We start from the raw sequence: 26406 nt of genomic DNA on the forward strand, positions 1-26406 counted from the left end.
GTAGAACACGCGCACGAGGAGCTCGTCCCCTTTACTCCCTGCAGACACATAGAGCAATGCTGTCCATGCCAGGGTGAAACAGCCACAGCAGGCCACCTTCTCCTGAAGACAAGCCACCCTTTTGCTGAGGATGTATACACATGTGCCCACTTACACTCCTAAGTTCTAAAGTGCACAAACAGTGCAAAGAGCAGAAAGGCAGAGGTGTGGTCCTGCAAGCCATGGTTGTTGACATCCACACCTTGGTGTGTTCCTTTACTGTGTGTTGTGTTGGCACAGCTCACAGACTTTAAAGTCACGTGTGTAGAGTCACACTTGCAGAGAACAGGTTCCATGCTCAGTTGGTGGAACATTTTGGATTAATAGCCAGGTGTGAAAGTATTTTTGATGTAGAATTATTTCCTCCATTAGTTTTTTCTTCGAATTGCATTTGCCCGGTGGGATTTTTGTGACATTCTTCTTTGTTCCTTCAAACGATACATTACGAAACACCTATGTGGTACAAAGTCTGTCACACTAGCAAGGTGGGCAGTACCCCTGCTGCTGGAGCTTACATTCTCACGGGGAGCTGGCACATGGACTAGAGCAATCGTTTTAAGTGTTGTCGGGGAAGAATCGAGGTTGGTAGTGCTGGCTGGTTAGGAAAAGCCTTTCTGAGGAGGTAGCATTGGAGTTGAAGTCTGCACAGCAGGAAGTTGACCATGAGAAGAATGGAAACAGGCACAGAGGCTTGCGTGAGGGCAGAGTGGTCAGTGTGGCCAGGCCAGGTGACACGGGGCAGCATGCACAGGAGATGGTTGTGGTTCTGTGAGTGCACTCAGGACTTTGGATCTGGCTCTGAATGAAGGGGAAGTTTTTGGAGGGTTTTATGCCATGAAGAACTTGGCCTGAAATTCACATGAGTTTGCTTTCTTAAATAGGCAGGAACCATTAAAACATCTGTCACTGGGACAAGCATACCAACAGGTAAGAATGGTACAGAAGTGTTGAAATGTTTTGGTTTTTTTTTTTTTTTTTTTTTTTTGTCCTCTTGTCTCATACACATCTTCCTCCACAGGCACTGTGAGTGGGAACGTGATTGTGAACACCATAGCAGGTGTCCCTGCTGCCACCTTCCAGTCCATTAACAAGCGTCTTGCTTCGCCCGTGGCTCCTGGACCCTTGACTGTAAGTTGACCCCGTGCTTAGGGGAGAACCATGATGACTTTGTGTTTGGATATTCCAGTGGTGAAAAGTACTGATGTTTATAAGATAAATAGCTTGATTTTTGTAAAATAAGTAGCTGATGAATACAGTGGTTTTAGATTGTTCAGTTGTTAAAGGATGGCTTCTGTTTTGCATGTGTGGAGATCAGAAGTTTCAGAGAGGAGGTAGATGGGGGTAAGGGCACATTGCCAGCCATTGACACAGTGCCTCTCAGGTGTGCATCACTGTGCCTGTGTGGGGAGGCAGAGGTGAGATGGTCACTCTTGGAGGGGCACTGCTCTGGAGGAGGGGACACAGCAGTGTTCGAGGGCACAGCTTGGGTTCACACACATTTTCAGAGTGTATGGAGGCCAGCAGAGCCAGGAGAGGGGCTGCCGCTCTGTGGCAGTGCAGAGGCCTTACTGTGGGAGGCAGGATTAGTCCCACTTGGGTGGAGACGCAGAGCCACAAGGCATCTGAGTATGTGGTCAGAAGACCCATGCCAGGGTCAAGCCACCTGCTTTTTGACAGCTCACTGCAAAAACAAAACAGAGCCAAGATTGTGGAGTCTGAATGTATATCCTGACTTCCCAAGTAGTTGGACCCAAAGGCAGCATGTGGCTCTCAAAGTGGCTGTGCTCTGGAAGAGAATGTCCCTTTGAGGTTTGGAGAATGCCTTTCACAGGGTGGCATGATGTGAGAGGAGACACACATAGATGGACAGAGTTGGGTAGAGTTCAGGAGTGGTTGCACATACCTGGTGTAGTCAGTAGATTTCCTAAAAGTGCCAAGGAAGTCAGTGGGAAAGGATAACCCTTACCAAATGCTGCTGGAACAATTGGGGTAACCATAAGTAATACAACTAACCTTGACCTATGATTCATGCCCTATATAAAAACCCATCAAAATGGATCAGAAGTCTAGAGCTAAGAGCTATAGGTAACAATCAAGACATTTTGGAAGAAAGCGTAAGAGAAAATGTTCCCATGTTGGGTTAGGGAGACACTTTGTAGGGAGTACCAAATGCCCACATGTGGAGGAAACATGAGTAAGTCAGAGTTCATCAAAATTAAATCTATTAAATCCATGAAAAACAGTATGAAAGTGAAGAGAAGACAGACTAAAAGAAGATCTCCACACAGCACGTGAAAGAATGAGTGTGTGGGCCACATGAGGTTTCCGTCTCAGGAGGAAGAACATGGGCAGCAGAGGCAGTGGGCACTTCTCCAGAGAAGGTGAATGGTGGTGGCGAGTAAGTCATGGACAGATGGCCCAGCTTTCTGTGCCTGCCAGTGCCTTGTGCTGGTGAGGATGCAGAGCCACAGAGCTTCCTACCGCCAGTGGGGCAGGGATCTTGCAGTCACCCTGCTCAGCACTTCTGTGACTTCTGCAACCTAGCAATTCTTCTAGGGACTTCCCTGAGGTAAATGAAAGATGTCCACATGAGGAACCTGAACATGAAAGTTTGTAGTGGCTTTGTTCATAATTGCTAAAGAGAAAGCAGGCCAGATTGTCCTTCAGCTGGCTAGTGGCATAATGGATTGTGTCTGTCCACACAGTCTAGAACTACCCAACAGGACACGCGTAAACCACAGCACATGCAATGGCAGGATGGATCCCAGCAACTTTTTTTTTTTGTAGCATTGGGGAATGAATCTAAGACCTCATGTATGCTAGGACAGCTTGATGTCCTCAGTCCTTTTTTTTTAGATAGGGTCTCCCTAACTTTGCCTGGTTCATTGAACTCATAATCCTCCTGCCTCTGGCTCCTAAATTGCTGGGGTTACCAAGTGCACAGAGTTCTGAAAGATTTCATACGCTCCATGATTCCGTTTAAGTAACGTGGTGGAAAAGGCAAAACTTTAGGAACAGAAAACAGACAAATAATTGCTGGGTGCTGAAGGCGAGGGAGGGATTTGACCAAGAGAGGGCCATGACAACTTCAGGGGCAACGGCAGAAAGTTCTGCTGGATCATTGTAGTCACATGGCTTCATGCATCCACCACAGTTCATAGAACTGTATTCCTAGAACATATGAGCATTACTATAAAAAGTTAAATCCTGCTGGGCACCAGAGGTTCACACCAATAGTCCTAGCTGCTTGGGAGGCTGAGGTTGGGAGGATTTCAGTTTGAGACCAGCTCTGGTACATAGTTCACAAGATCCCATCTCCAAAGTAATCAGAGCAGAATGGACTGGAGGTGTGAGTCAAGCTGTAGAGCACCCACCCCCTTGGCAAGCATGAAGCCCTGAATTCAAATCTCAGTCTTCTCCCCCACCCCACCACCAAAAAAAAGTTATCAATCCCTTAGGCAACAGAATACATACAAAAAGCTTCTCTAGCATATGACCTGAGATTATTTTATTTATTTTTCTTTCAGTTTTGCAACAAACCACTTGAGGCTTAATCATTTCAGTAAAACCGAAGCTATATGTAATAACCGAATCAGTACACACGTATTGGGAATACTCCGTATGACCAAGACTACTGTTCCTGTGGGGGTGGGAGCCAAAGTCGTTCTGTTTGGAGCTTTAAACTAAGAAGACCTGTTTCTTTGTGATATTTCAGGATGCAGTATAAAGTCACAGCCCGTCCCTTTTTTCTTTGAGCATCTCTTAATCTACAAGATAGAAGTTGAGCATCCCTAGTCTGAAATTCCCAGACCTAAAATGTTGCAAAATGCGAAATTTGTAGAGCACCGACATGGTATCACACATGGAAACTTTCACCCCAGGAAACTGTTTATTGAACAAAGTTGTGAAAGAAAAAAAATAGTGTAGAAAATGACCTTCAGGCGTTTATGTGTACAAGGTGTATATGGAACATAAATGAACTCTGTTTTTAGACCTGGGTCCTATCCCCAAAGTAATTCACTGTGTGTATACACATATTCATTTTCCTGCCAGGTGCTGTGGCTCACAGCTGTAATTCTAGCTACTCAGGAGGCAGAGATCAGGAGGATCGTGGTTCAAAGCCAGCCCAACAAATAGTTCTGTGAGACCATATCTCAAAAAAAAAAAACCCTTCACAAAAAAAGGCTGGTGGAGTGGCTCCAGGTGTAGGCCCTGAGTTGAAGCCCCAATACTGCAAAAAAAAAAAAATCCATGAGGATTTCACCGGGGATTCAGGGAAGCTTTCAGGAGAAGGGAGCATGGGCTTCAGGCTAGGAAGTTTGTTGTCTTGAGCAAAAGGTCAGAGGTGTTTCATTGAGTCAGCAGGTGGCTATGTTTGGGTGGAGCACAGAACATAACAGCCAGTGCTGGTTGCCTCAGCCTTTAACAGGCTTTCGTTGAGGCTGGTAGAACTAGGATTGGAGATCAGGCTAAGTAAAGACTGGATCTCATTCACCTGGGTGGGTGCTTTGAAGGATTGGGGCAGAGGGACGTCCTAGGAAAGGGAATGTGATATTTATGTAGTTGGTGAGCACAGAAAAGGGCATTGAAATCCATTCCAGTAGTTCAGAAAGAGGACTTTGTTTCTGGTAACAGGCAAATTAAGTGTTTTTATAAAACTCAATTTTTAAAAAATTTAAACAAAAGTTATTAGAAAAAAATTTGAAAGTCTTCTTAAGAGCTTCAAGGAATTGAAAATAAATTGGTAGTGATCAGGCCAGAATCTAAGGGCAGAAGAAAGCAGAGGATGGGTAGGCTGCTTCTAAGCTATATTTGACTCAGGAATGAATTTCAGCGAGGGTGGCATTCAAATCTTCCCCAGTGCCTGGCCCTTGTGAGGATTGCCCAAGGTGGAATCCAGAGGAGACTGTGAAGACACAAGCTAGATGCATGAAGAAGTGTTCAGCTGCCCTGGTCATAAGAGATACAGAACAAAACAACTCTTAGATTTGGTCTCTCCCCAGTTAGAACGGCCGTGTTCAAGGGCAGTAACAACAACAGATGCTGCTGAGGCTGTGAGGAAACAGGATGCAGGCTATGCAACCACTGTGGAGAACAGTGTGGAGACTCCTCAAAAAACTGCAGCTAGAACTGCCATGTGATCAGTGATACCATTCCTGGGCTTCGACCCGAAGGAACGTAAGGCAGAATACAGGAGAGACCTGTACACCGATGTTCATCACAGCACTATTCACAATAGCCAAGCTCTGGAAACAATCCAGATGCCCTACATCTGATGAAGGATCATGAAATTGTGGAGTATACACAATGGAGTTTTACTCAGCCATGAGGAATAATGACATGTGGTGTGATAGTACATAGATGCAACTGGAGGACGTCATGTTAAGTAAGCCAGGATTAGAAACACAAAAGCCACATGTTTTCTCTCATACGTGGAAGATAGAGCCAAAGATAAACACATACACAAAAACATCATGACCATGTACAAACTCATACGTAGAGCATGTGTGTAACAGTGGAACTGCTCTACAGAACTCGGGGAAAGAGGGAAAGGAAGAGAGAATGCTAGGGCATCAGTAATATTACACAACTTAAGCTGTGAAGGTGGAGGACACAAGGATGTGTATCGAAAGCTACTGAAAAATGGCGGGTGGGAGGTAAAGGGGTGAGGGAGAGTAATGGAAGGGGTTGAACAGACCAAAGTAAAGCACACCCACAGTGGGCACCCATTAAGAAACGCCTTTGAACATCAACTTAAATATTAATAATGAAAAACAGGACTGCAAAATAGGTACAGTGTGTATGGTGAGGAGATACTAGTGGGAGGGGGAGGGTGAAGGAAGATTAAGGTGAGGGTGTATGGTTGATAGACTTCACGTTCCCATATGAAACAGAACTAAGAAACCTCTTGCGGTTGCTTTAAGTGGGTGGGGAGGGGGTTGAGGGGGAGAAACGATGGGGACAACGTAATAACGCATAATTGGAATTGTCACTATGAATCCCCCCTGTATTATGAATATATATATATATATTCATATATATATATAAAAAGACACAAGCTAGGACTGTTTAGGGCAAGAGTGAGCCAAAAGTGAAATCTGCCTTTGGAATAAAAGGAAGGTTCAGCTGGGCATGGTGGTGCACACCTGTATTCTCAGCACATGGGAGGCTAAGACCAGAAGATGGTGAGTGAGGCCACCCTCGGCTATGTAGCCATACACTGTTTCAAAAAAAAAAAAAAGTGCTTGTGTTACATGGAAGGCAGACGTGGGGACAATGCCTGTAAGTTGTGAAAGAAAATAAACTCTGGTGTTCTGTGTCTCTTGAAAATGTCTTGAAGAAAAAGGACAAAAGACATTTTCAAACAAAAAATTAATTACTAGTAGGTCTTCAGTAGATGATACATTTCAGCCAGAAGAAGGAAGCGGCTCCTAGTCTGAAGGTCCTAGAAACCACAGGAAGGCAGAACAAAGGGAAGGGTGGCTATGGACTAAGGGGATGAAATTGGCTCCAAAACAGCAGTAACTCACTGTGGGGCTAAAGGTGAAATCCATTCACACAGTGTTAACACATGTGAGTTTATGGGTGCAGAAAAGTGTTAGAATGTTAAAGAATGTGAAAATACAGATCTTTGTGTTTTATAAGTATTCAGGTAAGCCTCCAAAAGAGTAAAAGTGGAATATATGACTCCCAGACACTGAAAGGGGAAAAGGGGAAAAGGGATCTAGAAGAAGGCAAGAAAGAATAAAGAAGCACTGGCCTTTGGGTGACAAGCGGCTGCCCAGAGGGCATCTTCTTCCTCTGCTGCTGTTAGGATCTCTGCCTCTGATACTAAGCAGGTGGCAATTCCTTTTTAGCATTCTTGACCAGGGAAAATTTGACTTTTTGTATATAAGGGTCAGTGTCGTTGACCAGTTCTGGAAGATCCCTATACCTTGAGATGCTGGTGTGTTGACTAACCACTGTCACCCCCACTCAACCTTGCATAGCTCTTCAGTTCTCGCACATGTCTGTCTTGTCTCCTCAGCTCATTTGTTGTCCCTTCGCTGTGTGGCACTCAGCCCATTCATGAGCACCCACCCTAAGTTTGGTGACCATGCTTCTCATTTCCAGATGTTGTCGGTTTCCTTCTAGACACAACTTCGCTTCCACTTAGGTTCATTAAAAAGAAAGTGTAACTAACAATCCCAGTCTCAGGTCTTCAAGGCCCTGCCCACTGTTTGTGTCTCTACTGGTTTTTACTCATGGTGCCTGTCATCTTGTGAGCTTGGTTATTTGTTTACTGCATGCTGGTTATTTTTCTTGAAAATTATTTGTGGAGATTCTAAGAACCTAAGTCAGACATGGAAGCACAGTCTTCCAGAGGGAACTAACATTTGCTTCTGCTCAGCCACTTAGGAACACAGCCAGTCCAGGTCTGCTGCATATGACTTGAAAGGGGTTTGAGACTCTTAAGGCTACCAACTTGAGCTTCAAATGGACAGAAGAGCTGACTGTTCACAACTTATGGGGACAGCCCCCACCTCTGTCTTCTGCTCAATGCAGAGACAACTTTGTTTTGAAACAGTGTCTGGCTATGTAGGCCAGAATGGCCGTGAACTTGCTATATTGCCCCAGCTGACCTTAAACTCATTTACAATCTTCCTTGTCTCTGCCTCCCACGTACTGCAATTACAGGTGTGCACCACCATGTCTGGCCGAACTTTCCTTTTACCCCAAGGGTTGATTTCACTTCAGGCTCACTCTTGCCCTAAAGAGTCCTGGAAAGTGCAGAATACCATGCTCCATTTAAATTCACACATAGAAGGAATAAAATGTAGAAGGGTCAAAACTTAAGTAGTTTAGGAAGGGATAGTGAATATCTGAACTCAGATAGCTGGCTGGGAGAAGCAATGCATTGAAGAGACATTTCAAAGGGTTTATTGTGGCATGGGGAAGGTGATGAGGCAAGATGTGCAGTGGGCTGAGCACCACATTTAGCCCCTTTCCCTCCTAGCCAGAGGGTACAACTTGGGAGAGGCAGTGAGGATGCTCTCTGAGTTTCAGGCAGGGTGAAGTTAGGATGCACCAGCCCCCAAGACCCTAAGCGGCTGGCCAGGAGATGCGGGGCTACAACTTCTGCCCAGCTTTTGGACAGTGGTGGCGAGTTAGGGCTAGCTGTGGTGGGAACATGCATGGAACTTGTCATGTTCCTAGGGCAGTCTGTGACTGAAGTGAGAGGGCCATGTTAGTGGGAACATTGTCCTGAAACCCCTTTCTGTGGCTAGTCTGGTTTGCCACAGAACATTGCAGTTCTGAGTTTGTGTGGAATCATTTGTTCTTAGCACTTTGTGTGTGAAAAGACAATTCCAGAATGTGCCCCACTCCTTAGTTCTGGAGTCTGGGCACTCTCTTTTCCTCCTCTGGAGGCTGTGTGAAGTAATGTGTTGCATTCCTGCATTTTCCTTTCTAGACATCAGGAAGCTCTGCTCCCGCCCCAGTGGTCCACACCCAGCAACGCGCAGTTGGCTCCCCTGCCTCTGCAGCCACTGACCTGGTGTCCATGGCAACGACGCAGGGTGTTCGAGCAGCCACTTCTGTGACAGCCTCAGCCGTGGTCACTACCAACCTGACCCCTGTGCAGACCCCTACCCGGTCTTTAGTGACCCAGGTGTCCCAAGGTAAGGGGGACGTGGTGTTCCCTGTGTGGGTTCTGCAGTTGGAGCACATTGGAGCTTGGAGCTTATTTGTCCAAGGAGAAATGAGGATGGGAAGGTCTCACCAACAAACCTCTTCACAGCCACAGGGGTTCAGCTTCCTGGAAAAGCCATCACTCCTGCCCACTTCCAGCTCCTCAGGCAGCAGCAGCAGCAGCAGCAGCAGCAGCAGCAGCAACAGCAGCAGCAGCAGCAGCAGCAGCAGCAGCAACAGCAGCAGCAGCAGCAGCAACAGACCTCCCAGGTGCAAGTTCCACAGATGCAGGGCCAGGCCCAGTCCCCTGCACAGATCAAAGCTGTGGGCAAGCTGGCACCGGTGAGTGCGTCCCAAAACAAGGCAGACATAACACGGTCTGTTTGTAAGGCAGGGCCTTGTTACATGGGTGCAAGTCCAAGTGTATTTTGCAAAAATCTAGCATTACCTTTAGGTATAAACTGTGTTTTGTATTTAATACAACTCTCCATCCAGTAAGGCTTGGATCACGCTTTTGACAAGTAAGTTTGGGTTTGTGCAGAGCACTTGCAGTTCTTAATTCTCCATTTACAGCTGTATGTTCTTGTTCCGCTTTCTTGTGCATTGAATGCCATAAGTTCATTCTCAAGAGAGGACCTAGAAGGCCCACTCGGTACCATTCTCCACCAGATGGTACTGGTGAGAAAGTGCCCCCTCACAGCTTGTAGAGGGCAGGGGTGGGACCTGGCTTCTTTGGGAATAGCTCATTACAGCTTCTTGGGCTGCTCATTTGAACACTGGTGTGCTGGTTTTGCCTGTCTGTGCACCATCTTGCCATCACTTATGCAGATGTGTTCATCTTAGTAGAAGGAAATGGTATTTTCCTGTCACAAGTATGTGACATTAAAAGAAACCAGAAAATCACATACAGACCTGCTGACTGTTGGGCCTGTCACAGGGCCTGATCTTGTAGAACTTCTGGTCACAGGCTAAGGACTTACTATAGCTGAGCTGAGGCTTCCTCCCCAAGGGTTGGGAGCCAGGGGCATGCCAGTTGTCCATCAGTGCTCTGCTGTCCTTCTGAGGACGCCTCATGGCCACCAGGCACCCACCTCAGTCCCCGTGAGAAGCAGTAATACAGTCAGGCTGCCCCACATGGGATCTGCTGTGTGTGCTACTTTAAGTCAGCTGAAATGCCACAAAGCACAGCATTCGGTTCCGCAGTCAGCATGCCGTGCTTCTGGCTTCTGGTGCTCTGTGGACACGAGGCTGTGTCTGTAGCATGGATGGCCCAGTACTGCTTTTTTCTGTCACAGTAGAGCGTTCCCTCCTGCAGTGCTAAGCGAGAGAGTTTTTGTGCTTAGGAGTTCCTGGTCCAGCAGATGTGAATCGCTTGGTACGTGGTGCTGGCTCTCACCCAGCACCAGGCCTTCTGACCTGCCTGGACCCAGCTGTGCAGACACGCTTCTCACTCTCAGTTGCCAGGGGCCCCGCTCTTCTGCTTGCTTGCCTGGTTCCTTTATTCTTCACCCCACCATCTCCAAATTCAGTTTCAAAAGTCATTTTCATTTCCATCATATTTGAAGAGACTTGATAGGAGCAACTCAGTATAATTTTTTTTTTTTTTTTTTGGGACGGGGGTTTGAGCTCAGGGCTTCGCACTTGAAAAGCAGGTGCTCTACTGCTTGAGTCACACCTTGAGTCCTAAATTTTTCTTCTTAAAAAGCCATTTGTGTGTTAAGTACCAAGTGTGCACCTTGGTACTTAACAGAGGCGGAGGACCACCCTGGAGTCAGGATGTCTGATTTCAAGAGGGGAGTGTGAGTGCGTGCCTTTATTTGGGTTTCAGGAACACATCATCAAGATGCAGAAGCAGAAGATGCAGCTTCCACCGCAGCCTCCCCCACCACAGGCCCAGCCGGGGCCTCAGCCACCAGCACAGGTGCAAGTGCAGCCTCCACAAGCCCCACAGCAGCAGAGCCCCCAGCTCGCCACCGTCACGGCCCCGAGGCCTGGGGCTTTGCTCACGGGCACCACAGTGGCCAACCTTCAGGTGGCCCGGCTTGTAAGTTCCAGTTAACATGTTTGTTTTCCAAAAGCTAGGGCCTCTGCAGTTGAGTTAGACTGTTACTGCTGTAAGTGAGGCACAAGAGGCAATCTTCTCCCGAGAGCCTCAGTCATCCTGAGGATGAGACACCGAAGGTATCTTGCACGGCAGGCACTCTCCCACTTGAACCACACCTCCAGCCCTGGCGACCTATTTTGAAGTAGATTTTAGTGAGAAAGCTTCAAAAGTGTGAATATTATTTAATGCAACATTCCTTCTACCATCCTAAAGAAGCACCAGGGCTATTACGAAGCAGTGAGTATACACGATTGTTTCAGGAATGACAGGAGATTAAATGTCTAAATTACAGAGCGTCCAAACAATGGAACATCAAGCAATTTGAAAAGTATTGTAAAGGAAAGAAAAACAGGTTACAAAATACCTGTGACTCACCCCTTTATACATATTTCTCACAACAGGCACACAGATAAGAGCAGTGTCTAGAAGGTAAATACCAATTTCAGTGTTTATCCTTGAGTAGTTGTGGGAGTGTATTTTTAGGTGACCTCACTTTCTGTACATATAAGAATGAACCTATTTACAGTTCCAGTTTTAAAAATGTAATTTTAATGAGAAGATGCTTGATAGCAAAGTGGTAGATTTGGGAAATACAGCAGTGATCTTGGAGGAGGGGGTGCGACCTTGAGTGGTAGCCGGGGGACAGGGCACAAGCAGACCCACTTGGGTAACTGGTGGGGTGCAGAGCAGGAGGGGAGCAGAGGCAAGCATCAGAACACTGCAGCCAGGCTTGTGCAAACTCTGTCCCCAGGCATTAGTTAGTGGTGGGTGGCATGTGGGTTATGTTTTCCTTTAGTGTCACTGCCACTTTTTGACTTTGTCAAGCTTTGCAAATTTCTCACAGGCTTGAGTTCTTGTCAAGAAATGTTGAAAATGATTCACAGTACTGAATTTCTCTGGACTCTCCTGTTATTTCCACTGTTTAGACCCGGGTTCCCACTTCTCAGCTGCAGGCGCAAGGGCAGATGCAAACTCAGACACCCCAACCAGCTCAGGTGGCCTTGGCGAAGCCTCCGGTAGTGTCTGTCCCAGCAGCTGTTGTGTCCTCGCCTGGGGTCACGACCCTGCCCATGAACGTTGCAGGGATCAGCGTGGCGATTGGGCAGCCGCAGAAAGCAGCAGGTGCCTGCCCCCATCTCCTCAGTCTGTTCCATCCTGTCCTGACACCCCTTTCATGCCTGTGTTGTTTAGTGTAAGTTCCCTCACAGACTTCCAAGTCAAGTTCTGGTGCAAGTTTACCAATTAGCACTGGCATTTCCCTACTCTTACTTAGTCCACAAGCAGAGGCTCATGAAGTTTATCAGGCATCAGGGTCTGCCTTGGTGCAGCCCCAGGGTTGGTTTTCTGTATAAAGAGTCTGAGCAGAGCCCTCTGTGAGTGAGCACAGGCCTCCCTGGGCCTGATGCTTTGTGACACAGGTGTTCTTGCAGGGCAGACCGTCGTGGCCCAGCCTGTGCACGTCCAGCAGCTGCTAAAGCTCAAGCAGCAGGCTGTCCAGCAGCAGAAGGCCATCCAGCCACAAGTCGCACAGAGTCAGACTGCCGTCCAGCAGAAGGTACGGGGCCCTCCGTGGGGTTTCTCCTGGGCATCTGGGCTGAGGAAGAGGGTCTGGAGCACACAGCTGCATCAGGCCAAGGGCCCACAGAGGATGGCAGGACTTCAAGGGAAGCTCCTATGGGCCCAGTCAGCGTTGCTTGTTGATTTATGTCCTTTTTGAAATGAATTATGGCTGTGAGGTGACGATGATCTAAGGACTCAGCCTGGAGGGTGACTGGAGGTCTGGGAAGATGACTGGGCTCAAGCCCTCCACCGGGAATGAATTGCCTGACGAGGAGGCACCTAAAAGGCTCAGGGAAGCAGGGGCAGGTCAGTGTGCGGCCACTGGGACTCATGCTCCAGGCCACCCAATTTGTACCCCTCCTGGCTTGCAAGGGAGGATGGGTGAGGCGGGGACTGGAGTGGCAGAAATGACTGCTCAGAGGAAGGCTGCTGGGAGCTCAGACCTCCTCACTAGCCAGCACTGTGTACATGGACAAGGGGCATGCAGTGAGATGTCCCTGTTTCAGGGGCTCCTGCTCTTAGGCTCTTATTGGTGGCATCAGCCCCAGACCCCCTTGGCTTGCAGGTGGCTGGCTTCTCGTTGGCACTCACCGTGATCTCTGTGTATGTGCTGTTTTCAGGCCTGAAGCTAGAACATGGCCTGATTTGGAACAGGGGCTGCCCCAGTGCGAGCTCCCGCACTTCTCTCTCCTATACACTGAACACCAGCTGAGAGCATGGTATCTTGGTGCTTACCCCCTGAAGGGAGTGTTAGCTGAGGAGCTCAGGCCAGGGAGAAGGAGGGCTTGCCCAGCATGGCAGGGCTGACAAAAGGTAGTGGGTTGAGCAGCTGACTCCAGTGGGACCCAGGGTCCATGATTACACAAGCTGGACCACTTGGACCTCTAAGTCACTGTCACACCACGCAGAAGACCTGCTGTGAGGGTCTGGGAAGGACGGAAGGAAGCATGCTGGTGCCTGGCAGTGGCGAGCTTTGTGGGAAAAGTGGAACAGAAAACGAGATAGAGCTGTCCTTGGGAATGCAGGCGTGCACGCAGAGGACTCAGTACCCCCAAGGGGTACTGAGGATCAGGGTCTGTGCACACAGGGGCAGCAAGGGCTGAGGTACCTGCCCCGTTGCAGCTGGACAGGTGTCATCCTTATTTGGGAGGTGTGTGCACCCCACCTCTTGGAGGTGTCTTCTCTCTGTGTCAGGCAGTGTGAAGAAAGAAACACCTGCAGAATCACCTTCCCAGGCCTCAGGAGTCCTGAGGAGCAGAGGTGGCCTTGTGGGCGCCCAGGCTCTGGGAGGCCCAACAGGCGAGTGTGCTGCCAGGCCTGCTTCACCCCTGGAAGAGTAGGAGACAAGCCTTGCCTGACATCTGATTTATGTTATGAGTACAAGGCCGTGGCTTACACGGCAAGCACATGGCCATATCATGCATGACCTGAATAGTATTCAGTTTTCCTGGCAGAGAAGACTAGAAATTTGATTGACTATAGGTTGGGTCAAGTTCAGTCACTTGCACAGGTGAACACTCCCAAGTGCTGAGGAGGGCAGCACTGAAAGCCTCTGTGTCTGTGCAGACACACTCCCCAAACAGGGAAAAGGGAGCAGGTCGGCCCACTGTAGAGGCTGAAGTGGCACCTGGAGGAGGGTGCTGGCAGGTCCAGGACAGAAGGACAGGGCAGGACTCAGAGCCTGAAGTGGTCACTTGTGGGGGTTGGGGAATGTTGTGAGGTGCTGGGGCCACATGGTGAAGACCCCCGAGGTTTCAAAGGGCCTTCTATGCAGGTTTTAAGCATAGGCGTGGTTCTTACCCAGCTCTCTTTTCTTTAGCTGACTGCTCAACAGATTGCTGCTCAGGGCCCCCAGCAGAAGGTAACCTATGCCACGCAGCCAACCCTTAAGACCCAGTTTCTAACTACGCCCATCTCCCAGGCTCAAAAACTGGCCGGGACTCAGCAAGTGCAGACCCAGATCCAGGTGAGCAAGGCACGCATCCCACAGATGGGAGGGCTGTGTAGCCGGGATTATGGGTATGAGCCTCTGGGTGAACCGTGTACATTGCCATTTTAATCTGCAACTTTGCTGGGCTGTCACATTTGAAGAGTTGGCCTGTACCCAGCCCTTTCATCTGTAAGTGAAGCAGTCTGCTTCACCACATCCCTCCTGCCCTGTTCCTTGTCTTCTTGCCTTCTGTGTCCACAAGGACCTGAGCACAGAGGTGGCTAGGAGATGTCAAAACATTCACTAACCACACTGAACATGGCATTTTCAGTTGTTTTATTAGTCATTGTGCCTTAGGGTGAAGACAATTGTGTTCTTTTCTAGTTTGGTAGACCTTTTTGGTCCTTTTTTGACATTGTGGGTTCATCCTTCCTCCCTGGAAGCCACCTGTAAGTCCTGTCCAAGGGCTGCAAGTGCTGAGTTCCAGACTTGATTCCACAGGCACTGGAGCCTGGCCTGTGCGTGGCTGGGGGCCCAGCAGTCTGATCTGGAATATAATCAGGTTTTTTGTGTGGCTGGCTTTTTGAGACGGAATCTCAAACCCAGGCTGGTCTCAGTCTCACCATTCTACTGCCTCTGCCTCCTGAGTGCTGGGGCTACAGGTATGGCCAGCACAACTGGCTGAGCCTGCTTTTGTCCCTGTTCTGTAAACAGGAGACCAGAGTGAGGGGCAGGGCCTGTGAGGGGCTGTCACAGAGCCCTCCGGGAGCCTACATTACTTCATAGCTAGTATTCATGCTAGCTCAGATCGCACAACTGATTCCAGCCCCCTTAGCATCAAGACAACAGGAGGTGTGCAATGAGATATCTGTGGAAAGAAAGCATGGCGGAAAGTTTTGTTTTACAATAGTGAGCTCTCAATTATGAGTTACGAATGACAGGGTAGCCACTCTCCAGACTGGAGCTGGAACTTGGTGTTCTGATTCCAGACCTCTCTGTTCCCACTTAGCTATGTCTGAGACACGGTGCCACTTGCTACAGAGGAATGTCATCCAACCCTACCATGAAGCAGAGCCTCTGAGAACTCACGGAATGATAAATGCTTAATTCCTTCCCCAGTCTTAATTCTTTCATCTGAACTTGGAGCAGTTTTTATTGAGAAAAAAAGTTTGAGAGGCTGTAGCTTCAAGCGGTAGAGCACTTGGGAGGCCCTGAGTTCAATCCGCAGTGCTGCCAGTGATCGAATGCATGAATAAATTAATGAATGAGTCAGAAAGCTTAAGTTACGGCAGATTGCCAGTTAGGAAGGTGGTTAAGTGAGGTCCCTCACCTTCTCAGTGGGCACACTTACGACTGACTTCTGTGTTTGGATGTTTTGTTTCGTTAAAGGTTGCAAAACTTCCTCAAGTTGTTCAGCAGCAAACACCTGTGGCCAGCATCCAGCAGGTTGCCGCTGCCTCTCAGCAGGTAGGATGTGGGAAATCAAGGTAGCCCAATCAATCACGTAGGCTTTTTAATAAACTTGACACTTGTTGGCATTTGGGGTTTTATCCTGAGGAAGCAGAGTGTTTCTGATTAGAGAATCATTTTTGATTCTCATGATGGCCACAAAAATATTAGCTGTCAGGGCAGAAGTTGCTGTCCTTACTAGGAGAAAGCAAGCATCATCTGGGCCTGCCTGGGCCACTGTGCTGAACGAGACTCCTGCACCCAGTAGGCACCGTGGATGTGTCCCGTGACACACAGCCACTTCCACAGACCTAAGGACTTTGCCAGAGGGGGAGCCTGAACACAGACATGCTTCCCCTTCCTCACAAAGGGACTTCTTACCATATCTGTTTATGGTGCAGAGAGCAGCACTGTTTTTAAATTTTTACTTTGTGCAAGCCACACTGGCATAGGACTTGAGGAGCCCGATAGTGCCAGACCTGCCCACTGACTGCTGGCCCCGCTCTCCCTGCTTCTCCAAGGCTAAACACTGCACCGCTTCCTTCCCTACTTGTCCCATTAGAACCCATAGGCCTGCTGGGTATGGCTGACGCTTCTCACATTCATTGCAGCAGGCTGGCCGGGGCTGTGCTCTGGTGACATATGTGTTCTCCCCCGCCCCCAGGCTTCTCCACAGACAGTGACACTCACACAGGCAACAGCGGCAGGGCAGCAGGTGCAGATGATTCCCACGGTGACAGCCACTGCCCAGGTGGTGCAGCAGAAACTCATACAGCAGCAGGTGGTGACAACAGCCTCGGCCCCACTCCAGAACCCTGGTGGCCCAAGCCCAGCACAGGTCCCAGCCAGCTCCGACAGCCCAAGCCAGCAGCCCAAGCTGCAGATGAGAGTCCCTGCTGTGAGGCTGAAGACGCCCACAAAGCCCCCATGCCAGTAGGTGGGAAGGCGGGCCCACCAGGCAAAGAGGCCTTCCAGACAGGGAGCACCAAGCTGCTTCTGGATTCTCGTGGAGAGCACCGTGTAAGACAGGCAGCCCTGGGCAGCCGCTGTCGGCTCAGTCCTGTAACATTCTGTTAAAGTGCACTGAGCTGCAGGAAGAGTGGTCCTTCCTGCACACACCTGTCCACCTGTCTGTGTATGTGACGAGTTGGGAAAGACGGTGATGCTTTCCTGATTGCCTCCTGGGCAGTGGTACTGTTTTGAAAGCAACATGATACGTTAACGTGTAGTATTCGGCATATCCCAGAAACCACTGGGCATGTGCAGTGAGCCCTAAAATGCTCTGCTGCTAACACGTGGTCTTTGGCACTGTCTGCTGTGATCTGAGCAGAAGACACATCGTCAAGGAAGAGGAGCAAATACAGCAGACCGCCTGAGACTGGTTGCTCGCTCCCAAGACACCACTGTGGCTTTCCCTCCCTCATTCAGTGCTGTTTGTTTTATCTTTTAAGGGAAATACTTAGTACTGACACCTAGCTAAGTAGCTGATGTGCTCCGGGCTTGCACGTGAGGGCTGTGACCTGTGATTGGATCTTCATTCCAAAGATCAGCCAGTGTGGCCTCTAGCCCTGCCACAGTGGGTTGGCTTTCATTTGAAGGATGTTTTTGGGACTGACACCATCTCTGCACACCCATGAAAAGCATCCAGCTTTGGCCATAGCTCATGTTTGGACCTGGCATGCCAGACATTTCCAGGGAAGCCTTGTGAGGCTCCAGTGCCACACACATGCTGTTAGGTTGCAGATGGCACACTGAGTATGTGGTAGGTGAGGTGGCTTATGGAAGCTGGGAGTAATGTCACAGACCCCTTTGCTACCTCCCTGGCCAGGGCTTGGCCTGGAGCTCTGAGGTCCTCCTCACAAGGCATTCTGTCCATGGATCTGGAGGTGGACCCAGCAGGGCCAGCCACGTATGCCTCCTGAGCGATAGTGCGCCTATGGTTCTGCCAGTCAGCTGCTGTGGCAGGCCTGCAGCTGAGGGGACAAGGCAGGCCAGTGTTCACTCATGCTCATTCTTTATTACGACAAGGTAACACCTGCAGCTTTCATGGGCACAGCGGGCTGATGGTGGCCCTTCACCTTGCGTATTCACCACAGCAGAAGGTCTTACCCATCACTGTTCTGCAGCCATCTGTGGCCGGGTTACACCACTGGTCCAGGAAGTTGGCCTCTGTTGGCTTGTGCACCCTTGACACGGCACCCTCCTCGCAGTGTGGGTGTGTAGTGTTTTCACTGTAGCTGCTGTTCCCATCCCGTCGCATCCGGCCTGTGTGGGCAGGGATTGACTGAAGCCCATCTGAGCCCCTGATGCGAAACTTGGAAAAAGTTGAGGCCAAAAGCAGAAGGGATTTCACATCTGTTACTTGAATGCCTCAACCCAATCTGTGGCTTTCTCATAAACAGCCCATTGTCCTGGCTGGAGTGTGCTGTGCTGGGGAGCATGGCCTCACAGGGCTGTCATGTGACCTCGGGTCTGGTTCCCAGCTGCTTGCTCCCTGCCCTTGTCTTCAGATGTGCAGAACTTGTCAGCACCATGCACTTCATTCTTTGTCCTTCTGCCATGTTGGTCGAAGGCTGCATCACTAACTTAAGCAGGTCCTAGGGGGAACTGCCCATGTTCCCACTGAGAGCTCTTGGAATCTGAAACTCTAGGGCATGGTACCTTCTCTCAGAGCAGATCTGTTACTCTGAACATCTGCCATGTGGTCTCTTGCTCATCCTCCTACCTGAGCACCTCCCATCTTTGGAGTGAGTTTATGCAATGAGTCCTGCGTAACGTGGACAGAGGTGTTTTTACTGTCACTTGATTTGGTGACATCCCTGCTGCTCCCACCAGCCTGGGTGAACCTGCTTCTTCCAGCGCTCCTTTCCTGCCTTCCCTTGCAAAGGTCAGAACTGCTAACTGAGAAGAAACTTTGAGTCCGGGAGGGGTCATCTTGGCCTCCTTGCCAGTCAGGGTCATACCAATACAGAGGGCATGAGTCAATGAAATTATTAGAACAATATAAAACAGCAGCCAAGCTACCAGACTACCTGGGCCTCATGGTGAACAGGACCCAGCCATTCTGTAAGCAGGAGGCCTTTGTTCTAAGGAGAAGTAGTCCAGGCCATTTTAAAGTTCCCCAGTGGTGACGCAAGCGGCTGGTGATGCCTGACGGACGGGAGCATCCTTTTTGCAGTTGTTACTGTTTTTGTTCACTTTAAAACCGGATAGCTGTTGTGTTTCAAAAGACTGAAATTGTAAATACTTTGTAAACAAGCATTTGTACTTGCAGAGTAGGATTTTAAAAGGCTCCGAAGTCCTACCAAACAAAAGGCCAAATAAAGTGGTCTCTTTATATACTCTTGGTTCTGTCTTTGATAGAACACTAGTTAAGCCAAAATAAGATGCTGAGTGTGTTCACTTGCAAATGAGCAACAGGGTTTGGGGAGGGTGGGCACCAGAGGAGGATCTAAAAGGAGTGGGCCATGCCCGAGCTCCTCTTCTGCAGGCACTGTGCGTGTGTGTTGCAGGGCCTCATGGAGCCAACTGCGGCTGCACACTGAGGTGGTCCTCGCTCTCAGGACTGGCCACTGCCATTGCTCCTTTCTCTTCTCCTTTGCTAAAAAACAGATTTCTAATTGCACAACATTCCTTAAGGGCTGATAGAGCAGCTCAAGTGGTGGAGCGCCTGCCCAGCAAGCATGAGGCCTGGAGTTCAAACCCCAGTACTGCAAAACAAAAGAAAAATTCCTATTTTAGATATAAATGGCATCATTCTTATCAATCAGTCAAGGTGAAGGTGACGTGCCCCCAGAAGCCCACGGTTGGTTCTGGTGTCTCCTTTTCCCACCACAGAATTGGGAGTGCCCAGGGTGTGAGCCTTGAAGATCTGGCTTCCATTTTTCATTCTACACGGGAAGGACCACAGGCCCAGGGTGTGCTGGGTACCTGCAAGTGATAGTGTGGCCATAGGACGTGGGCCAGTAATGGGGCTTTTGCCAAGCTGCCAGATGCTGGTACTGGGAGGACCCACCTGTGAACACCTGTCAAGCCCTCTGCAGCTGGTGACTGCACTTGGGGATCCTTTCCCTAATTGTCACTCTGTATAAAGGTTCCCTGCCATGGTCCTGACTACGCCAAGTCTCTGCTCTTTTGGCCTGGAGGCTGCATCTGTGTACAGCTGGGGTGGAGGACTGCACAGGGGGAAATGTCAGACCCTAGAGTAGCTCCTCTGAGCCCAGCAGTTGTGAGCCTCCTGCTCAGAGGTCATCACATGACAGCTATGGCTAGGGCCCTCAAACAAACACACCACCTTTACCATAGACCTACCATGGTGAGGCAGGCTAGGAGGAGGAAAAGTTTGGGGCTCGTGGGTTGCCTGGGGATGGCCAGGCCAGAGCACCCTCACCTGGCTGGGAACCGCCTGTCCCCCTCCCCACTCACTCATTATTGGGTGGGAACCTCCTGGGCCTGCCCTCCCATGGGGTAGGGTAGGTTTCAAAGGCACCTGAAAAAGAAAAGCATGCGTCTCTGCTGGCGGACTCCACCTGCACCCACTGTGCCCTCTTCCTGTTTTCCTTCCCCTACCTGGCAGGACAGGTGACTCCCCTTCTCTCAATAAAGCTATCCTCCTCACCCCACCCACGTGCTCTGCTTGGCTTTCTCCATTTGGAATGCAAAAACCAGAATCTTCTGATCACGGACGGCACCAGCACCGTTAATACAGCTGGCGTGGGAAGATGGCTCTCCCTGCCATCACCAGCCTGTCCCTTCCTCTGTTGCAGCTGCCCTTTGACCTTCTGCTTGGGTAGCTAGGGAAGCTTTTCACCACATAGATCTGAGCCTCTTGCACCACAGTGGGATAATTCCCAGAGCCATGTGACCTGGACCCCGTTGCCATCTCCAGCCTCAATTGTCCCCCTCGCTGATTGTGCACGGTCTCTGCAGTTGTCCTCACCTGGCTGTGGCAACTGTGCTCACCCACTTTGTAAACCACATCTCTCTTAGGCTCTTTCCACACTCCAGATTGTTTGTTTCAGAAATACAGTTTGATTTCTACTTGCAGTTGTCAAGAACAAAATCACTCCCAAGCTTGGCGTATAACCAGCAATTCCAGCACTCAGGCGGTGATTGTATCTTAAGCCAACCAGGGCTATGTAGCAAGACTCAAAAAATTAAAAATCAGTCACCCTTCTCATTCACGCGTCCTAAAGACCTTGGAGTGCAGCTCCTACCTAGTCACCTAATGCCCAGTCCAGCCCTCAGCGTAGCTTCTTCCCTTGCCCAGGACCTAGACCCAGACAGGGGGGCCCTAAATGATCAGGAACTCCAGGTGACATAGCCCCTCCCTAAAATTGCTGAACCCCAAAGCACTGAGCACCAGCAGCTCATCTTCACTGCAGCTTGGGCAGCTTAGAGCAGCCAGAATCAAACATTAATGGTAAGATTATCTTATGAATCTTAAAAGTATTGTGTCTGTTCTTGTGCTTACCAAGGTTATTCCAGTACTGGAAAGTATGTCTGTGCATCCCAAGCACCCATCTATCCGTTTGCTTTTAAGTCATCTGCTCAGATGGAAAGCCAACATATGACCTTCAGGACAGTCCTGGAGATTGGTGTGAGTGCAGGGAAGGTACTCTGGGTACGGGGGAAGGTGAGCCTGACTCTCAGAGTGGAAGTTACAATGTGTTTGCCTGAACCTAGGGCCAACAGAAATTTTCCAGATGGTTACAGGGAGGGGGGAAAAAATTTTAGGCAGCAGTAACAGCACCCACAGGGGTGGTGCAGGACATAAGGCAGGTAGGTCCAGATCCCAAAGGGATCCCCCCCTCTCCAAGTCCCAAATTCCCAAGGGCCAGTATTGTAAGCCGTGCCACTGAGGACAGCACCTGCGGTGTGTGCCGAGTGCTTTTCTACAGACCTAGGATATCCTGTGAATTAGGGGGCAGCTGGAGGGGCCTTCAAGAGGAAGGTGACCCATTTGTGCTGCAGCCATGGGGGCCAGGATCAAGGGAACTCAAAGGTATAAGCTCCATACCTGAATCATTTTCTCTTACACAAGTGGAACCAATCTGTCCCCCACCCACTTTTTTTTTTATTATATAAAACTAAGAAAGAGCCTTTTTATAAACAAACAGACTAGTGGTATGAGAACGTTCTTGTGTGACACCTGGGTGCTACCACTGTGGAAACGCCTTTGAGGCCACCCTCCCCGTCCCCGTCCAAATGACAGCAGGGATGGGCTCACTGATGCTTTCTGCAGACAGGGAGATGCCAATTCTGCAGCATCAGCTCCAGACTAATCCTGACCCTTATCACGCACGAGGCAACTGTCGTCATTCTCGCTGGAGCGTTTCCAGAGACCAGTGGAACCCAGCCACAGTGGTGATGTCACAGGCCTGAGCCGAGTGCCAGGCTGCTTGGAGAAAAGGGCTGTTTGCTCTGGCTACTTCCTCAGAAGCCCAGAGGAACTCCATCTTCTGCTCACACAGCACCCAGTGTGCAGGGTTTTTCCGGTCAGAGAGTAGATGGTGACTAATTTCAGCAGGAGGATCCCTCCATTTCCCAAGAGCCTCTGCCTAGACCGCCTTCAATTTTTGCTCTTCCTGCAGGAGAAAGGGGGACTTGACACCGTGCCCCTGCTATCTGCAAGCCCCCAGCCCAGCTCCTGGGAACCCGAGGAGGAACAGGCTTGTGCTCTCTGGGAAGGATCTTCGCAGCCTCAGGCCAGGTGTTCAAGGGTACACAAGTCCTGCCCTCCTGCACCTCAAAATGTGTGACAGTGTCTGCTCTAGAGCTCCTGAGGTTTGATTTGTAGGACCCTCACCCTGAGCTTAGTGGTCCTCACCTTGACAGTCCTCTCCAGCTGAGACAAGGCCTCCTCATACCGAGGGACTAGCGGCTGCAGGAGCTCACTGGAGATCTCACAGCGCACCAGCTCAGGCACCCCAGCTTCTGCCAGCATCCGGAGGAACTTCTTTTCCTGTAAGGAGGGGTCTCGTGTGGGAAGTGTTTCTGGACCAGTCCCAGCACCTCTAGCAGCAAGAGAGTCGTGTGTGGAAACCCACACAGCCTCACCTGCACTTTCAGGAGTAGTGTGAAGGCCTGTCCTGTTTTTCCAGCTCGGGCTGTTCTCCCTACCCTGAAATAAGACACAGATGTCTTCAGAAAACAGCCTTGACCCTTTAGGAACCGAACAAAAGGACGGCTTCTCTCTCCTGTCCACACCCCAACCAAACCTATGCAAGATGATCCCACATGTGACACTCAGCAGCTCACAGGCCTCGGATTCCCAAGAGGCCATGGTGGGCCAGCCCTCACCGGTGCACGTAGGTCCTCAGGTACTGAGGGGCATCGAAGTTGACCACCAGCTCCACACCTTGCACGTCGATACCTCGGGCAGTGGCGTCTGTGCTGATGAGGCTGATGGGATACACGCTCTAGAGTCTCCGATGCCCAGGAGCAAGGACACCCACACCTGTGCCTGCCTGCCTCAGGGTGGGGGTGGGGGGAGACTCCAGGGCACATTTCCAGAAGCAAGTGCCCTTCAGAAAGACCCCAGGCTGATGGATAGCTGGGGCGAGCACCTCACCCTTCCTAAGTACTCACAGCTGAATCTTGCCCTGTTCAAACTGCTTCAAGATCTTCTTCCTCTGGCCAGGTCCATAGCGGGAGGAAAACTCAGCCACATTCACACCTCCGAAAGCTTGCACTAACAGGAAGAGCCTGGGAGAGACAAAGCCAGAGCCAGGTGGTGCCAGGGCCTCAGCCTGCCTCAACACATGCCCCAGTAGCTTACCTGTGGGAGCTATCTCGTGAGTTGGTGAAGCACAGAGTCCTTGAGAAGTTCATCCCAAGGACCAGGCGCAGGACAGCGAGTGGCTTGGAGCTGAGGCTGCAGGGCACATAGTGGTGCTGTGGGAGATGGCAGAGGCTGGGTAGGAGCTGTGGAATTGATGTCCCCTAACCTCAGTGTCTACTCAACTTACCGTGAGCCCCACAGGAAAGGTGTACTTCTCCCCCAAGTCCTCGTCCACCTCGACATCTTTGTCTTTGAGACCCTTATGCGCCAGGCCCGTGGAGAAAAGCCGGGGCTGGTAGAGACCAAGCTGCTGTAGCTTCTCAGGGTTCTGGGTTAGGGTAGCTGAGAAAAGCAGCTTCTGCAGAGGCATCTGCGGGTAGCAAGTGCTGGAAGGCAAGGGGAATGCTGGCAGGATGGGCTCCTCACAGCACCCTGACTTACCAGGCAAGGACAACCATGGGACTCACACATCCTCCCCTTAGCACTGAGAAAGGAGTGCAAGGTGGGGTACCTGCGGGCAGTCACAGCCTGGGGCTGCCTCCTTTGGAGCAGGGCACAGGGGTCCACAGGGTCCCCACTATGAAAGGCCGCTGCCACCACCCGTGGCAGCCAGGACTGATGCATGCTGTCTATCATCCGGTCAGCCTCATCAATCACCTGCAGGAGGCAGGAGCCAGGGTTGGCTGGAGACACCTGCTGAGGTCAATCCTCAGTTCAAAGCCAGGCTTCAGGGTAGGCAGCCTACCAGAAAGCGCAGCTGTTGGAGACTGAATCCTGGGGTCTGGTCGATGTGGTCCACTAGGCGGCCAGGTGTGGCCACCACAATGTCAGCCAGGCAGCGGTAGCCATCTGCTCTACAAACCAGTAAGACTCAACCCAAGAAAGTTCCTTTCAGGACCTCTTCACAACAAGCACTGCCTGCTTCTTAAAACACAACCCCATCCAACCCTGAACACCTACGTCTTCTGGACGAGGCTCTCCTGCTCCTTGGCCAAAGACTTCTGTCCAGTAACCAGAGCAACACGTAGAGGAGTGGCATCTGTGTAGATGTTGAACACTTTGCTCACCTACAGGAGAAGTCTGTCACCAGCTGGCCAGGCACTAGCACTCCCCACACCTAGCAAGGAAGACCCTGGCTGCCCTTGGGCTGGGCACACAAATGCCTGCTGGGGCAGTTAAGGCTGAAGGTGCAGACTTCCAGGCGTGGGGGTAGATGTACCTGCTGGGCCAGCTCTTTGGTGGGCAACATGACCAGGGCACGGATGTGGCAGACCACACGATGCAGCAGGGCCTGCAGGGAGAAAGGGCCACCCAGGTGAGCAGGCTGGCTCCTTGCCGTGTCTAGCTAGAGGGGAAGGGGACCTTCACGCTCACCTGTACCACAGGGATGACAAAGGCCAGTGTCTTCCCACTGCCTGTTGGGGCAGAAACACAGAGGTCGCTGGGCGGGTAGCCACCTTTGCCAATCAGAAATCCACCGGCTGCACTCTCAAGGAGGGCAGGAATCACAGCCGCCTGGACTGGACCAGGAAGAGCGAAGGATCAACTTTATGTCAGAACCAGTCACTTGTCCAGAACACGTCTTGCTCAAAGAAAGTACTAGGTGGGGAGAATGGGGTGTGGGAGGCCCAAGTGGTCACCAGAAGCTTGACACCAAGGTGCACTTGAACACGAATGTGGCAGGGCTCCTGAGCCAAGGCCTTCAGCCTGGACGGAGCTCTCCACGATTGTCCCCCACCACCTGCCCTGGACTGGGCACCTGGAAAGTAGGAAGAAATCCCATGTGCTCGCAGCTGCTTCTGCAGGTCAGGGTGCACCTCGGGGATGGCCTCGATTGGAGTGAGATCCTCCGTGACGTTCCTCCTGACACCGCGTGGCTCAGCCAGCCACAGTGGCAGGAAAGGCTGAACCTAACCCAAAAGGAAAGAGAGACAGCATTCCACAGTGCCCTCCAGGCCGGGGTGGCAGAGCAGAGCGGGCAGGAACCAGGCTGGCTGCCCGAGAAGGCTCTGACCAGTCTCCATTCTCCTCAACCCCTTCCCCCAACTTTCAGCGCCCCTCATACGACTAAGGAAATTAAGGAACAGGCAGCAGACGCCCTCCCCTGAGCCCACCCCGAGACCTCGCATCCATCGCCCCAGGGGAGCCCACACTCTCACCGCCCGGTTCTTACGTCCGAGCTGCCCTGCCCCGCACCCCGCAAATCTCAAGCTCGAACAACTTTCCCCGCGCCCCAGGATCTCCGCACGGCCTCGCCCGGGCAGCTCACCTTGGGCGCCTTCCTCCTCGTGAAGCCCCCCAGCACCGGGCCGCGGGCCTGAGGTTCGGCCCCCTCCTCTGGGGGCCGCTCCCCTGGGGTCGGCTGGGCCTCGGCTCTCTCGGCGCGCGTCCCCGGCGCCGTCTCGCTGCTCCCTGCGCGGCAACGGGCCCCGGGGGCGTCAGCGCCGCCGCCCGCCCCGGGAGGGAGGGAGGCTCCACGCCCGGCCTGCGACGTCCCGATCACCAACCTCCTCCAGCCGCCCACCTGGGTTCGCGTCCTCGCCGTCCGCTTTCCGACGCTTCGCCCGCCGCGCGTCGGGGCTCTGTGACGCTGAGCCGCTCGGCCGCCGCCTCCGCCGGGGCCGCCGCCGCCGCCGCCGCCTGCCCGCCGGCTCCGCGCTCTGCACGGCCGTCTCGGGCTGTCGCAGCTGCTGCCGCTCGCGGGCCCGGCACTGCAGCCGCTCGAGCAGTGCTCGGGCCCGACCGCGAGCTCCAGCCTCTCCCTCGGCTTCGGCCTCCGCCGACCCGGCCTTGGGGTCCGAGTACCGCGCGACATGAAAGAGCGCCATAGCCTCCAGGGGCCGCGCGCACGGCGATGACGTAGCGCCGAGG

General features: G+C 51.3%; 2 protein-coding genes across 23 annotated transcripts in view; one reads left to right on the top strand and one right to left on the bottom strand.

Annotated features, from left to right (window-relative positions):
* Ep400 (E1A binding protein p400) overlaps positions 1-19093 on the top strand; it is a 104096-nt gene extending 85003 nt beyond the window's left edge. For 19 of the 21 annotated variants that reach the window (XM_074060723.1, XM_074060722.1, XM_074060728.1 and 16 more), the window contains 10 exons: positions 921-966; positions 1058-1167; positions 8492-8699; positions 8819-9051; positions 10538-10753; positions 11740-11935; positions 12244-12368; positions 14193-14339; positions 15693-15770; positions 16417-19093. In XM_074060723.1, the coding sequence (XP_073916824.1) occupies positions 921-966; positions 1058-1167; positions 8492-8699; positions 8819-9051; positions 10538-10753; positions 11740-11935; positions 12244-12368; positions 14193-14339; positions 15693-15770; positions 16417-16689 (1632 nt within the window). In that variant the 3' untranslated portion in view covers positions 16690-19093. The remainder of the gene's footprint in view (positions 1-920; positions 967-1057; positions 1168-8491; positions 8700-8818; positions 9052-10537; positions 10754-11739; positions 11936-12243; positions 12369-14192; positions 14340-15692; positions 15771-16416) is intronic. The other 2 variants (XM_074060727.1, XM_074060729.1) reach the window with 1 other exon arrangement.
* Positions 19094-21865: 2772 nt separating this feature from the next.
* Ddx51 (DEAD-box helicase 51) lies at positions 21866-26375 on the bottom strand. 2 transcript variants are annotated; one of them, XM_020181238.2, is made up of 15 exons: positions 26060-26375; positions 25805-25947; positions 25295-25445; positions 24910-25055; positions 24755-24826; positions 24496-24602; positions 24281-24389; positions 24047-24192; positions 23723-23921; positions 23533-23648; positions 23343-23459; positions 23055-23156; positions 22812-22875; positions 22582-22716; positions 21866-22339 (listed from the first exon to the last, which is right to left on the bottom strand). In XM_020181238.2, exons 1-15 carry the CDS (start codon positions 26361-26363, stop codon positions 22313-22315), a joined length of 1938 nt encoding a protein of 645 aa, XP_020036827.2. In that variant the 5' UTR covers positions 26364-26375; the 3' UTR covers positions 21866-22312. The 2 variants fall into 2 exon arrangements, with proteins under 2 accessions (XP_020036827.2, XP_020036828.2); XM_020181239.2 differs by lacking the exon at positions 23055-23156.
* Between the last annotated feature and the right edge of the window lie 31 nt (positions 26376-26406).

Source organism: Castor canadensis, chromosome 18 (assembly GCF_047511655.1).
Source record: "Castor canadensis chromosome 18, mCasCan1.hap1v2, whole genome shotgun sequence".
Classification (NCBI taxonomy): Eukaryota; Metazoa; Chordata; class Mammalia; order Rodentia; family Castoridae; genus Castor; species Castor canadensis.

Excerpts from the sequence above, each read along its gene's own strand:
- Ddx51 (XM_020181238.2), bottom strand. The coding sequence starts at position 26,363 with ATGGCGCTCTTTCATGTCGCGCGGTACTCGGACCCCAAGGCCGGGTCG. Across the intron at positions 24,390-24,495 it reads GAGAGCCTCGTCCAGAAGAC|AGCAGATGGCTACCGCTGCC; the intron begins GTAGGTGTTCAG and ends ACTGGTTTGTAG. Across the intron at positions 23,157-23,342 it reads GAACAGGGCAAGATTCAGCT|CCTCATCAGCACAGACGCCA; the intron begins GTGAGTACTTAG and ends GTATCCCATCAG.